The following is a 16,625-nucleotide window of genomic DNA, read 5'->3' as shown; positions in this document are numbered from 1 at the left end:
GTTTGTGCAAAATGTCATTGAAATTGCTTTAGCGGTTTTGGAGAGGAGGTCGAAAATGTAAATTGTTTACGGACACACGACGCGCGACAATCGACGCACGAAGGACTACGGACTACGCAAGACGACGGACAAAAGGCGATTAGAATAGGTAACTTGAGACTTCGTCTCAGGTGACCTAAAAAGCCTCGATAGCAAAATATGATCAGTGGAGGAATGCCATTATATGTAAAAATGGGAAAATCTATATTACTCCCATCTTACCATCAGTACACAAACTGCCCACCCATCCGGAAGAACAATTACAGTAGAAGGACCCTGTTGTCTCTACACAGACGGCCCCGTTATGACAGGGGTCAGTATCACACTCTTTGATATCTGTGGGGAAGCAAATATAGACATATTATGCAGTCATATGAATTATGTTGTGGATTGACAGCAAGAAAAGAAAGCAATAGTGAATGTCAAATGAAACACCGACTAATCTGAGGACTGAGGTAGATTCACAGTAGTTAGTTACGAGACACCAAAACGACTTGGGTAAAGTAGGACTAGCCGTCGATTAGTCTCAACTTCCGGTACTTTATATTTTGACATGATTTTTGTGACGCCACAATCACCGGAAGTTGGGACTCATCGACGGCAAATCCTACCTTAAAGAGACAACGACATCGTTTTGATATTTCGAAACTCTCGTAAATAATTGCTAGTCTTGGTTATATCTGGAAAAGGACGTTAAGATCCATGTATAAATTAATCAATCATGGAACTATTATTTTTATTATTTTTGTGCTACATTAATTAAGGAGATTGTCGAATACTTACTGAAGAATACCTGCAACATTTTCGACATGTTAAGTGTCTGCAGCCATGGCAATGGCCAATAATAAAAGGAAAAGCGCTTACAAGGGAATGGAGTATTCTGTGACAAGTAAAAAAGTGGTACCGTTTGTATCTAGTGGTTGTTTAACGTTGGCGAAACCTTTAAGCTGGGGTGGTGATGTTGTAATAATATAAAATATCTTCACAAATCGGCCATGGATGTTCATAGATGAAAAGGCTAATGCATAATATCAACAAAATGGTAAGTAGCGACAGAAATGTCTTGACTGCACTCCCATATTGCATTTTCTTTATCTTGAGCAAATTATGCTGGAGATATCTGGGGAGTAAGATAGTATATTAAGAGCATACTTTACCGTCTTGACAGTATTGCCCGGTGAATCCTGCAGCACATTGACAATAGAACGAACCAGGAGTGTCTACACAGTTACCACCGTTATCACATGGGGATGTCAAACATTCATCTACATCTGAAAAGAAAGGAATATATGGCATCTAAAGGATAGAAAGGACAAGAGAAGCATAAAGCGTAAATAATGTGGATGTTATAACGAAACTACAGCGTGTTCTTCAAATTAGAACGATACCTTCTTAGGTTGATTTACAGAAATGCGGTCAGAGATTTTAATTGCAAAAAACTTGATTTGGGAGAGAAGACCAATGTTAGAGGGCATATTTGGAAGCCAAGGCCTTGGTAAGTTAGCTATCACTTCAAATCAAAAGCCCCAGTAGGTACTATTTTGAGAAACCTCCGAGAGTAAACGCCGAAAGAATACTTCGACCACATTTATCTTACCATCAGTACACAAACTGCCCACCCATCCGGCAGCACAATTACAGTAGAAGGACCCTGTTGTCTCTACACAGACGGCCCCGTTATGACAGGGGTCAGTGTCGCACTCCTTGATATCTGTAGGGAAGGTAATATATGAACATTATACAGCCACAGGCGAAATGGATCTCTCAAGTCAGCATCAAGTTTTAAATTATGACTTCAGTAGCAAATAAAAGAAGAATATCCTATATCTGTAGTCCCGCGTAGGTGTTAATTGCGAAAAGGGGTGGTGGGTAACTAGTAAAAATATCGAGTACTTTAACAACTAAAAATGAACAGCACTTCCATTTCACAACTCTGCCACGATCTTCAGGGGAAAGGACCAAAGGATAATATAAAGCATTTTCACAACTCAGGCATGGGTTCAAGACTTGGATAAAAGCCAAATATAAACTATATATCTATAACTCGGTTCAGATGGTAAATAATGCAAATATCAACTTAATTCAATATTCTGACGTATTTCCTAAAATGAATAGCTAGTGTTGAATTAACCACTTGCCCATTGTACTGTTTTATTCGGGAAATAAAAAGCAAACTTTACCGTCTTGACAGTATTGTCCTGTTAATCCTGTAGCACACTGACAATAGAACGAACCAGGAGTGTCTACACAGTTACCGCCGTTATCACACGGGGATGTCAAACATTCATTTACATCTGAAAAGAAAGAAACATGTGCCACAAAAAACAAAGGAAGGACAGCAAAGACAAAAGTCTACAGGTATCATCAACTACCAATAAACATTGTGCAATAAGGATGCTACTGTGTGTTCGTGTAAGTTTGGTTACTTAACATAATATATCCAGTTATTTTGATATAACAAGCATTCCAGATTGTGATGATGAGAAAAGTACTTCTCAGCATCACATATATTCGTATATTTCCGCTACTGAATACAAAAATAAACATGGTAAAAAAGATATTTGCTTTCTCAGTACATAAAATTTAATTTCGGTGTCTTGCGAAAAACGTTTTGCGCTCTCTCTCTCTCTCTCTCTCTCTCTTACATCAAATGTTACTTTTTATCTCTTAATTTTTATGATATTTAGGAATACACAGTGAACGTACTTTGACTACAGGTTGGTCCCGACCATCCATCATTACACATGCACGTGAAACCTCCAGAGGAAGAATCAAGGCACGTGGCGTTGTTCTTACAAGGACCGGAAATGCACGCGTAGATAGCTGGAATGACAATTTGAATTGCAAAAGATACTTACTTCTTAAAGACAAATGATTAAGTAACAAATACAATATGACAAAAATTGGCAAACTTCAAATAGTTATAATGGAAAAAGTACAAATGGTAAAATATACAAATCGTTGGAGTAAGAAGTAACCAATGTATATAATAACATTGCACTTAAAAATAAAATAGCTTAGCAATAGGAATGAGTAATGCCTTTTCTGGTATACTTAGTTATCATTATACTTTCACCAGTGATACACTTGGATGTCAATGTTGATATAAGATGTTTGCAATATGTATATAACGAACTATGCTTATAACGATGTAGTTCCGTTGGTCCCCATGGGTTTGTTATAACTGTGTTTTAATGTAATATGGAAGACTTACTCTCTTCGCAATTTCGTCCTGAATTTTGCGGCAGACATGTACATTGGTAAGTACCGTCTTGGTTAGAGCATGATCCACTATTCTGACAAGGGGACATCTGACATTCATTTATATCTGGAATACATATATTTCTTATAAGTAAGATAAGTTACTCCCAAGATCATTTTAATTGATAACAATGGGGACAACAGTACATTCAGATAAATCATGATCACTCCTTCCCTAGTAGCCATTCATTCGAAAAATATGTCACACATGTTCAACAATTTGATATAACAGTTTATAACAGTTATCTTCCTTACCTACATCAGTTATCTCCCTTACACAAATAATATATATCTCCCTTACCTCTATCATAGGTATCCCGTTATTATTATAAATCTATACGTACATCTTCCTTACCTAGATCAGTTATATCCCTTACATAAATAATATATATCTCCCTTACCTCTATCACCAACCTATCTTATCCATATCATAGTTATCTCCCTTACCTGTATCAAAGTTATTTCCCTTACCTTTATCAAAGTTTTCATAGTTATTTCCCTTAATCTTTATCATAGTTATTTCCCCTTGCCAGTTTTCCTAACCTGTATACAGTTTCTCCCTTACCTGTATCACAGTTATCACCTTACATGTATCTTATCTCACAGATATCTCCTTACTGTATCACAGTTATCCCCTACCTGTATCACAGTTATCTCCCTTACCTGTATCACAGTATCCTTACCTGTATACAGTTATCACCTTACAGTATCACCTGTATCACAGTTATCTCCCTTACCTGTATCACAGTTTCTCCCTTATCACATCACAGTTATTCTCCCTTACCTGTATCACAGTTATCTCCCTTACCTGTATCACAGTTATCTCCCTTACCTGTATCACAGTTATCTCCCATCCATCCTGAATCACACAGACACTGGTATGTACCAGGCTGTGTAACACATGTGGCTCCGTTTTTACAAGGATCAGAGCTGCACTCATTGACCACTGTAGGTATCCAAAACTTAGTGTTAAATGTTATACTAGACTGATATATGTGGAATGTTATACATACATAACAGGTAGGAAAAGGGAACGTTTCTATGCACGGTAGTAAACAAGACGTTTTACCAGATATAAAAGTGTCAACACATTGTGTGTCTATAATTAAATCATTGATCTCTATGACTAATTGAGAGAAAGATGTGGGTTCTGCTTAATAGTAATAAGTTCATGAATGGAAATATTTGACAAAATCAACAGCATAACTCTTATCTTTTTTACCTTGAGTGCAATCATGACCCGTCCATTCAACCGTGCAGCTGCACGTGTAAGAGCCTCGATTATCAATGCAAGTACCACCATTCTTACAAGGGAGCTGTTGACATTCGTCAATATCTGTCAAAGTGAAAATTTACTTTTTGTATATTTTCTCTTATTTAAAAAAAATATGATTGCGTTTGTACCCTAGAAACCGTGCGTAAAATTATGTCCTTATGATACACAGCACTATGAAAAAAATGTATTTTTTATAAGACCTTCCTTAAATCAAAGTAACTGATACTATAAGAAACAGTGATCTATTAACGTTTACATCTTAATTGGCGCTTTATGTACCTCCGGATACTTACTTTCTGTACAGAACTGTCCGGTTATTCCTGGGGGACACAGACACGTGTAGGAGCCCTGACTGTTCATACACGTGCTTCCTGACATGCAGTTATCTACACCCAACGTACATTCGTTCACATCTGTACGCCAATAAAACATTTGAAAAAATCAATTTGCATTTTGCACTAGTTAATATTTTGTATGATATTTAATTAATTTAATTTAATATTATACTCATATGAATAGACCACAATTAATTATACATTCACTTAAAGACGATTTATTTGATGAAGGGGGAAAGCGTAGCCAGCAGTCAGCATATAAACACTGATTGCATTGAAATAAATAGCAAAGTAATGTCAATTAAGAAAGTATTGTTTCTATTCTACTTTATGCGTCATGACTATACTGTAATATTAGAAAAAAAGTTACTTTCGATATCCATGCATTAATTACTGTGTTAACCGTTAAACGTTACTTACCTTCGCTACACACGAGTCCCGTCCGACCTGGCGGACATGTACACGTATACCCGCCGTTAATGTTAACGCACGTGCCTCCATACATACACATTGTCATCCCGAGGCGACATTCGTTAATATCTGTAAAAATATTACTATCTGATTATTACATAAAACCCAATCCTTTATCAAAGTTTTCGTTGTCAAGGTAATGCATTTATATAAGAAGGTGGAAAAAATGAAAATGGCTGGTGAAAAGTGAAGTGACGGTAGACTGCGATACACAAAATATCATGAATTCAGTCTACACATGTATTTGGAAATAATTACGTTGTATACGCCAATTTCAAATCACTTAAAGTCATATGTTCATTTGATAATATACTTATTAAATTAAATGATTATTTTATTCCATCATTACGTTTCCTTTATTAGGCAAAAAAATATGTCTGTTTAGGGTTAGCAGACCGACCCTAATTTTTTACCCCCGACCCTGATTTTTTTCCCCACTTTCCTACGAAAAAAAAATTAAAAAGCCATTATTTTAGGGTGAAAAAATTAAAAAGCCATTATTTTAGGGTGAAAGACACTAGAAAAAATATTTTAAAAAAAATTCTCCCAACCAACCGACCCTATTTTTTTGCCAATGTAACCCTAAACAGACATTTTTTGGCCTTATCACTAATAGTTGTATTAACATGATCGCTGTATAACAAGTCAACTCATAACTCACCATCCGAACAGTTCTGTCCTGTCCATCCGGACGTACATATGCACGTGTAGGAGCCATCACTGTCTACACACGAGGCCGCGTGGTCACAAACTCCAGTCTGGCATTCATCTACATCTTTAATGGTAAATATTATGGGTAATTATCTCAATGGGCTATATGATAAAGAAGCATCATTCAATATTCAATAATACGGATGATAATACATGTTCAATAGCATGACAAAAAAGCTACATTTTACATTGACAATAATATTATGGTGTAAAATGATATATATTCGATATTAAATATCTTCAACAGGAAATAGTATGGATAATAATGTTTCCTATTTCAATTTTTCTGCAAAAAGGTTAGAAGATGCTTACTCTGTTCACAGTAGGTTCCCCTCCAGCCGGAGGGACAGTCACATGCGTACGACCCGTTATTGTTCCTGCATGATCCCCCATTGAGGCAAGGCTCAATTTGTATGTTACATTCATTGATGTCTGTCAACAACAACAAAAATGTTAACCACAATATGACGATCTAGTGTCATTGTACAACAGAGACCAAGATAAACCACAGAAAATCACAAAGACATCTTAACTATCAGGGTGTTTTTTTTCTTTTAGATCCAGGAGCATGAACAATTGGGCGAAAGATCGAGGAGACATTGACCAGCTACCAATGGCTAATCATAAAATTTTAATTCGAAAAATTAAGTACCGGAAATACTTCATTTTGAAAGGTTCATTTCCTTCCTTATTTTTCATATATCAGAATTTATTTAAAACATAAAAAAACAACCAAACAGTAAACATTTTCGCCAATTTTGACAGCAATATTTTAATAATCGTCAACACATTGACATAAATAAATGCTAAAATAAATTTAAGGCATCACGAGATATTTTAATGACAGTAAAACTCATATTCTTAGTACAGCTGTAGTATATTACCTACCAACTTCGCAATTGACACCAGTCCATCCTACATTGCACGTGCAGAAGTAACTATTCTGTCCATTGAAGCACGTGCCTCCGTTAGCGCACGGGTTATTTGCACACTCGTCGATACCTGTATAACAGCCACATGGAAGTAAATATTGACAATGATTGTATTAGTAAAGCTGGGATGAAATTACATATCATCGTCGAATAAAGAACAATGAAATAATCAAATTCTCCAAAAATTTAATGCTGCTGGTTCATCATTAGTAATTATTAATAAAGTCAAATCGTAGAAAATGTAAAACCACAAAACATCATGGTTAGAAATATAGAAAATACGTAATGATTAAAATTCAAGCATATGTCGATATTGTTTTTTATAATCGTTCTTTTAAGACAAATTATTAACAGATGGATTAAGGGATATCTGGTATAGTCAAAGTCATTGTTATCTTTCATGACTCTCTTGAAAAATCGCCGTTTGTAATAGTGTATAGCTAGAAATACAATTACATATAAAAGAACAAAAAAATGTAATTCTAAGCATAATATAATAAAAAAAGCATTTCTTGATACTTACGAATAGAACAAAGTGGTCCTGTCCACCCCCTATCACATTGGCAATAGAATGATCCATCCGTATTCCTACAGTTGCCATGATTGGAACAGTCCACTTGGTTACATTCATTTATATCTGTTATTAAACATAAAAAAGTATCACGTTAGATCAAAAAGGAGAATAAAGGGAAAACACACAAGTGAGATAAAACGAAAGAAAATAGCATAAAACACAGAAAGAAAGAAAAAATAGAAAAAAAGAAAACCACAAAGACATAAAAAAAAATCTTATAAAGATTTCGGCTGAGCTTTGCTTGTACAAATTACATGATATAATAACTTTCAACGATTTGATATATGGAATTCGTGGAATGTGGCCTTGCATTTACAATTTTAAATACGTTGATACAATGAATTATTACAGCTATAAATCTTTCATTTGTGAAAATAAAAAGACAGAGTAGTATGTATGGGTGTATCCAGGTATATGTACGTACCGGTTTGACATTGAGTGCCTGTCCACCCAGACAGACAGACACACATGTAAGAGCCAGGGGTTGCTATACAACTTCCATTGTTTTGACACGGGCGGCTGTCACATTCTCTAAGGCCTAAAACATAGAACTCAATTAAATAATATGCCAATGTATACCAAATCGAATGTTTAATGTATATGGTATGAAAAAAACTAGCAACCTTCTGAACTGCATTGAAGTTTAAAGATGAAACAAACACGATTTTTAAAAACAGTTTTTAGTATTTGGGTATTGCTTTTACATATTGTGCTTCTTAATTACGTATATAATGTATATTTCTTACACAGTTGTACAGTAATATGAATTACCATTACTTACTATCCGTACAGTGCTGGCCTGTCCAATTACTACCACAGTCACACGTGTATGATCCGAGGCTGTTCGTGCATGATCCGCCATTCTGACAGGGGGATGTCAAGCATTCATTTATGTCTGAAATATCAGTTAATTACATTTTGTTTGTCTAAAATAAACCACCATTTGTCAGAAATATCAGCAAAACATGTATCTGATACATCTGAAATATCACTTTACTAATCATCTGTTACACGTCTGAAATACCTTTATTTGACACACGTGAAGTAAGGATACGTCTGACAATTAATGTGACACATTTCTATACTACATTATCTTGCTTGGTTGATGATAACTATACCTGATTCACACAAATCTCCAGTAAATCCCTGAGAACACTGGCATATAAATCCTCCAGTCTGAAGTTCCCGGCAAAAACCGTTGTTCTGGCAGGGCTGGTCACTACAGGTCAGCGGAGCTGATGGGAAAAGAAAAAATATTTTCATATCAAGCTGATTTAATTTGAGCTTGATATGTTAGATCTGAAACAATCATGAAAGTCAATGGCATCATGTAAAAATAACTATATGCACTAATTGATTTGTTCGTCGTACCCAACACAAACTAGTTATGTTTATGGTCGAAAACATCGCAAAACAAGAGGCCCATGGGCCTTAACGGTCACCTGAGTTAGAATATATAATGAAACAAATAATGAAACAAATTAAAGACATATAAACACTATATGCTGGGCCTTGAAGTTGGTCAGTGATTTATAAATTTGACCTTTTTAGACTATGAAGAGTATTTGCTTCCATCAAACCTGTGAACTTAGAGGTATTTTTGAAATTTTAATCAATTTGACCCTGTTTGGTCCTGCCCCTCTGGTCCCCCAGGGGGTCATCGAGGACGGATATGGATGTTAAAATGCTATATCTTCGGCTAATAATTCTAATCAAGTTTGACTAATTTCCTACGAAAATTGGGCAAATAATGTTCACAAATATGTTTTTCCTATATAAACTAAAGTAAACTTGACCCCTCCCCAGGGGGTAACGTGAGACCCCAAGATCATATAATTCACAGTTTTTATAAAACACCTGAAGACCTTTCCATCTATAATTATTTGATTCTACTATATCCAGAATTTTAGAAGATTTTTGAAGTTTTAGCCTATTTGACCCTTTTTTAGCCCCCCCCCCCTGCCCCCAGGGGGTCGGCCAGGACCAATGTGGATATGATATTAAAATGCTATCTCAGGCTAATAATTCTAACCAAGTTTGACTCATTTCCTATGAAAATTGAGCAAAAAATGCTCATTAATGTGTTTTTCCTATATAAACTATAGTAAACTTGACCCCCTCCCCAAGGGGAAACAGGAGACCCCAGGGTCATATAATTTACAATTTTTATAAACAAACTTTAAGACCTTTTCATATCTTTAAAGTGTATTTGATTATACCATTTCCAGAATTTTAAAAGAATATTTTTGAAGTTTTAGCCTATTTGACCTTTTTTGGCCCCGCCCCTCTGCCCCCAGGGGGTCGGCCTGGACCAATATGGATATGATATTAAAATGCTATCTCAGGCTAATAATTCTAACCAAGTTTGACTCGTTTCCAATGAAAATTGAGCAAAAAATGCTCATAAATGTGTTTTCCCTATATAAACTATAGTAAACTTGACCCCCTCCCCAAGGGGAAACAGGAGACCCCAGGGCATATAATTCACAATTTTTGTAAAGGACCTTAAGACCTTTCTATTTATGAAAAGTATTTGATTCTACCATATCCAGAATTTCAGATGAAGATATTTGAAGTTTTAGCCTATTTGACCCCTTTTGACCCCGCCTCTAAGGCCCCTGGGGGTCAGTTATAGACAAGAGGCCCAGAGGGCCTGTATCGCTCACCTGGTTTGTAAGGCCAAGTAATGTTCTGAATACAGGTTCATTGTTTCTTTTCTGAAGGAATTTTAATATTAACCTCTAAATCCCCTATTGGGCCCCACCCATCCCGCCCCCAGGGGGTCAGAGGCAAATTTTATACAAGTTCTGTTCCCCTTCCCCAAGGATGTTTATGGCCAAATTTGGTCATGCAAAACTAGGACAAGAAGTATTTAAATTACCTGGCCCACCCGTATTTATACAGTCAGAATGCTTGTGGCCAAATTTGGTTACATTCCATTCAGAACTCTATGACCCCTATTGGCCCCGCCCTCTGCCCCCGGGGGACCAGAGCAAATTTCAGTTCTGTTCCCTTCCCCAAGGACCAAATTTGGTTAATCGTTAGTACGATTAAAGGATTACTCTATTTCCCCTAATCAGAGCCAAAATTATACAAGTTTGTCCTTCCCCAAGGATTTTGTGGCCAAATTGAGCAAAAAATGACATAAATGTGTTTTCCCTATATAAACTTTAGTAAACTTGACCCCCCTCCCCAAGGGGAAACAGGAGACCCCAGGGCATATAATTCACAATTTTTGTAAAGGACCTTAAGACCTTTCTATTTATGAAAAGTATTTGATTCTACCATATCCAGAATTTCAGATGAAGATTTTTGAAGTTTTAGCCTATTTGACCCCTTTTGACCCAGCCTCTAAGGCCCCTGGGGGTCAGTTATAGAAAATTTGTTAATAGGATTAAATGGCCATCTCATACTGATAATTCTGACAACATTTGACTCATTTCCTATTACAAATGACCATATAATGCGCAAAAATGTGTTTTCTCAATATAAAGTATAGTAAACTTAACTCCCTCCCCAGGAGGAAACTAGAGACCCCAGGGTCATATAATTCACAATTTTTGTAAAGGACCTTAAGACCTTTCTATCTATGAAGAGTATTTGATTCTACCACATCTGTGAGTAGAGAAGAAGATTTTTGAAATTTTACTCAATTTTACCCCTTTTGCCCCTCCCACAGCCCCCTGGGGGGTGGGGACCATATAATTCACAATTTTGATTGGCCTTATGCCTTGTAAGGTTTGTGCAAAATTTCATTGAAATTGCTTCAGCAGTTTTGGAGAAGAAGTCGAAAATGTAAATTGTTTACGGACATACGACGGACGACGCACGACGCACGACGCACGACGGACGACGCACGACGACGGACAAAAGGCGATTAGAATAGGTCACTTGAGACTTCATCTCAGGTGACTTGAGACTTCGTCTCAGTTGACCTAAAAAATCATAGGTAGGTGTTTCAAGCGTGTGAATACAAAACAATTCGCTACTATACTAAAGGATTTTACCGCAATATTGTTTTTGGTTATCGATATTTTCTCCTTCATTGGTTTCTTTTCGGAAAAAAATTATAAATAAAATCAAATCAGATCTTAATATCATCAAAGAACCCTGTTGATTAAGAGGTCTCGTTAACCTGGTATCAGTTAATCCGTTTTCTCTCACTATTTGGGCACCTAATTTAGTTTTAAAAAAGCGATGTGATAACAGCCGCTTCACTTTTCAATCATTTTTCCATGAGGTGATTAGCGGGGTTCTACTGTATAACAGTAGAACTTGCCTTATCGCATGTCATCGGGACCAACCCATATGACCAGATTATATAGGTGTTTGTTACAATAAATTAAAAAGGAAAATGTTATACAATTCAACCGGACTATACGGATTTTCGGAATAGACAAGTGCCGTTTTGACAAGGCATATACTGCACACTATTTTACACCTTGGGTGTCCTGTATAGATTACCATCTGTTGTCGTGGTTTGTGTTGTTGATGTTTGTGCTGTTGTTGTTGAAGCTGTAGTTGTACTCTTCGTCGTCATCGTGGTGGACGCTGTCGACGACGATGTTATTGGTGTTGCTGTTGTTGGCGGTGCAGTTGTTGATGTTTCCGTTGTTGATAGAGTTGTAGTCGTTGTTGTTGGTGTAGTAGTTGATAACGTCGTTGTTGATTTTGTTGTTGGTGTAGTCATCGTTGATTCCGTTGTTGCCTGGGTTGTAGTGGTTGTTGTTGGTGGAGTTGTTGTTGATACTGTTGTTGGTGATGATAGTGAACTCGTGACTGTTGTTTGTGGTTGGGAAGTCGTTGTTCCCGTGGTTATGTTCACTTTAGAAATGGTTATGACAGATTGACTCAAAATTAAGTTCAGATCACCAACGAAAGCAAGTTCAAGGCCATCAACTGTCATGCCTGGGGCAATATTGGAAAGGACCCACGTGATGTTGTTGATAATGTAACTTCCTCTTGGGAGTGCAAATGTCAAGTAGAAGTCTGTCTCTACGGGTAACTCTCTGTAACATCATCGATATTTAATTACCTATGAGACAGAACATCATATTATAATCTGATAATCTTAGTTTGTCACATTGACTTTGGTTTAAACATAAAGCGACGACACAACTTTTGCAAGCAAATAGTTCAATAATAGAGAGGTTTCCCATGAATTACGAGCAGAATATCACAAACTTTTCAATATGGGGATTTCTAGATACTAAAATGACGTGATTAAAGAACGATTTACCGTCAATCAGTCTCACCTTTTGTCGTCACAAATATCACGTCATTTTTTTATTTCAATACAGCTTTAATGTTATTGTTAATGTAACGCAAATATAATAAATATTTATGTTTGTTGCGTTGCAAAAGATAAATAGCCTGTAAAATGAAATGGTCAGACGTCGACAGTTTGATTTACATACCTAAACGTCAATATACCACACTCTTCCAGATTCTCTGATATGATGGAATACTCCAGAAACTTTATCAGCTGTAACAAATTCAACAGCAGTTTAAAGTCTAGTGGTATAGTTCTTTTTTACATCAATAATATCAAAAACGTCACTTGAGTACTTTCAAACATTATGTTTAAAACGGTAAATTATCAGACATTACCATAACTATTTATAGTTAGTCATATAGCCAAAATTTAATTTGTCAAAAATGATCTAACAGTTTAAGCCAAAATCGCAAAAAAAATACCAGCTTTGTGATATTTTATAATAATAACTTAATTTCGTTTATTCTCACTATTTGACTTGCTATTGCTGTGAACGCGAAAATTTCATCTACGAAACATTGAAAAATTATCCAATAATACATAATTTAAAGGTTTCAAATGTGCTCCCATTTTTAGCAAAAAACGCAAAAATTCTAACCCGAGTTAATAATCAGATAAACTTCGTGCGTTCCATTTGCGGATTCGTACCAGTTGCACTAAAGAGATACGGCACCGCCAAATGGAACGCGTTTGGGTTTTTACATGATGGCGGCACTCATATGAAAGATACGCTTCGAATATAAAAGCTAAGTATTTTCGGTGTTAACAATGAAATGGATATAAAATAACACCTAAAAAGTTTCAGCACACATTAAAATAAACGATCCATGTAATTTTATCGGATATAAATACGCTCTGCCTTGTTTTCAACAAAGAAAACATTCCGGTGACAAATGAAGAATCTCGGGTCCACCATCTTGGATATAAGTGGTACTCTTTTGAATATGAACCACTTGTACCGGTTCGATTCGGCTGGTACAGCGCGTTCCATTACAGATACAGCGGGTTCGTACCAGTTGTATCTGCAAATGGAACGCACGGTATATAAACATTTGTATTCCATGTAACCTACATTGGTACAGAATCCCATCTGGAGTGTCTCAAACCTTGGCGATCTTACTTCTTTCAGGTCGTCGGTATAGTTAAAGGAATAGAGTCCATATCGGGCGTGGACATACGTTCCCTCTGAAAGAATGAAACAAAATTTAGACGAGATGTTATATTGGTTGAAAGTATATTAAAAATCATGCAAGAGTTAAAATTTCCATTAAAATTCGTTCTAGAGTTATCATTGTTATAATCATTTATCGGTCATGATCAGGTTCAGGTAGACTTCTGGTAGAAAACTTCTGGTAGAAAAAACACCGCTTAACGGTCGGTAACTTAAAACATTCCTATTTGGGTTTCGACATTGTGACCCAAAGATGTTAGTGAAATACACTATTCATTACCTCTCTGTTAACACGAACCTTCAGTCTTCATCTACTGAATTAGTATACAACTAGTCATTTTCTGAGGTCAATTATTTTACGGTTTGGGCTTAAAACAGTAAAAAAAATAACCAATCTAAAGTTCATCATCAGGTACTTTTGGTTCACATGTGATTTCATATTTTGGAGGATGAAATTTTCATGATAGCATGTGTAACGCAAAATCGTAAAACTATCATTTCCGCGAAAACAATTGGCTATACGGTAGTTAAGATGTGCTATGGCCATGCAGTTTGTTCTATCAATAGTGCTCAGACTTTTTGTAATACAAAGCAATTAGTACCATTCCCAACCTCTCCATCGGGTAAGCCAAACACCACAGAACATACCAACGACTCCAGGCTTCAGTGGGCTGGGAGTGATGACACTGTGTCCAGTAATGTCTACAAGGAAATCCCCCACGAACAAAAGTCGATAGCCACGTGAGTATTTGGCACGTGCCTGGGACAAAATGGACGACATGATTTCATACTCCGTCAGTTTATTCCTGAACAACAGGTCAAAGGTCAAGAGAACCACTGGCTGTCCTGTTGTATTCCTGATTTGAAAGATAAAAAGATAATAAAACGTGTGACAAGGACAAAATCGCATTTAAAAATTATTATTGCTTAACCGCAGTGTGACAAACATTGCAAACAAACTTTAGTTGATACCTACCCGAGTATTCCTGAACACTCGCAATCTGTTGTGTTGTACCACCTAAAACGGAAAAAAGTATGTGGTCACTTATATCTGTATACTGATTTTCTAAATTGTAACAAAAATACTAATTAAAATAAGACTTGTTACTACACTCCATTATGATGCTCTACGTTACGCTTCAATACGTGGGCTAGTTTTAATTAAACAACGATTGATTTGTTATATATTTTACTTTTACAAAAAAACAAAAAACATATTTAAAACTCAAAAATAAATTTCATTGCTTGTATGTAGAATGCAATTTCTTATTTTCCCCTCATTTTCTGTTATTATGTCATAATGAAAATAAATCCCGTAATGGCGATTAAAGTAACATTTAAACGCCAAGAAAGGGACATCTTTCGCAAAAATATGAAATTGTGCATTAAAACATTTTCATTTTTTTCTTTTCATTTTTTAAATGTGCAAAGAGAAAATTATATTAAGCATTGCTTTTAATTTTATTGGATTGTGAAAACATTGTTTGCAAACTTTCTGCTAGAGAGTCATACTGTTGTAAACATTTTCCATATTACAAATGAATTAAGAAATGTTTATCAATGTTTGAATGAATTACAAATACAACAATGAAATCATTTATGCCTGTCTAGCTCATCAGCTTTTCATACATCAACTTCTTCACAGAACAGCCCTTGTAGAAGTCTGAATACAGCCCCTCTTCAAAGTAGCTATCTATCTGAAAATATACAAATAAAAAGTATTAAGATTGAAAACTAAAAATGATATGGAATAAGAATGCGTGTTCCACGTGCGCGCTCTCTGATTCGTTGTCTGACATACAAATTTAGGTCAAATACTGTCAGGCTGCTGACAACCGGTCATAGAGCGTCATCGGATTGAGGAGGGTTGTAATTGGGTGTCTTTTATAACATAATTAATTAAACATCAAGTGCCAACTCTACTAAATATTTATGTAACTTGACTGATAAAATTCTATCTGAATATCTCTCCCAAGTTTTGTCTCATTTCATTTAATAATCTGATTTTCTTTGCTTTATCGTTCTCAATAATTATGATTGAGATATTGCAGCAACTAGTGTCATGTATGTGTGTCTAATGCTATAGAACAATATTTGTAAATTTCAAAAAAAAAATCTAAAAAAGTATTTTCTGAATTTTTTATATTAAATAATCCAATAAAATAACTATGAACGTCGTTCAGTTGGTATTCATAGCAAATATGAATGCCAACTTGACAGAGACAAATTCCATGAAGCACGCTAGCAAATTCCATGAAGCACGCTAGCAAATTCCATGAAGCACGCTAGCAAATTCCATGAAGCACGCTAGCAAATTCCATGAAGCACGCTAGCAAATTCCATGAAGCACGCTAGCAAATTCCATGAAGCACGCTAGCAAATTCCATGAAGCACGGAGGCAAATTCCATGAAGCACGCTAGCGCTTCATGTCGGATTTGCCTTCGTCCAGTTGGCATTCATATTGGATATTAATGCTAACTGAAAGACGTTCAATGCTTATATTTACATTTGGTTTCAATTTTATGTTGAAATACCAAGGGCTTTTGCATCTATAATGAATTGATTATTCGTTATCGTCA

General features: G+C 35.9%; 1 protein-coding gene across 1 annotated transcript; it reads right to left on the bottom strand.

Annotated features, from left to right (window-relative positions):
- Positions 1 to 2,722: 2,722 nt before the first annotated feature.
- LOC138307066 (fibropellin-1-like) lies at positions 2,723 to 14,826 on the bottom strand. Its single transcript, XM_069247693.1, has 16 exons — positions 14,694 to 14,826; positions 13,947 to 14,059; positions 13,017 to 13,084; positions 12,064 to 12,608; positions 8,718 to 8,834; positions 8,024 to 8,137; positions 7,549 to 7,662; positions 6,982 to 7,095; positions 6,406 to 6,525; positions 6,044 to 6,157; positions 5,332 to 5,451; positions 4,870 to 4,989; positions 4,523 to 4,636; positions 4,085 to 4,246; positions 3,254 to 3,367; positions 2,723 to 2,862 (listed from the first exon to the last, which is right to left on the bottom strand). The coding sequence occupies exons 1-16, from the start codon at positions 14,824 to 14,826 to the stop codon at positions 2,723 to 2,725; spliced, it is 2,322 nt and encodes a 773-aa protein (XP_069103794.1).
- Positions 14,827 to 16,625: the final 1,799 nt, after the last annotated feature.

Source organism: Argopecten irradians, chromosome 14 (assembly GCF_041381155.1).
Source record: "Argopecten irradians isolate NY chromosome 14, Ai_NY, whole genome shotgun sequence".
Lineage (NCBI taxonomy): Eukaryota > Metazoa > Mollusca > Bivalvia > Pectinida > Pectinidae > Argopecten > Argopecten irradians.
Note: the sequence above shows the minus strand (reverse complement) of the source record. Positions and strands in the feature narration are given on the sequence as shown.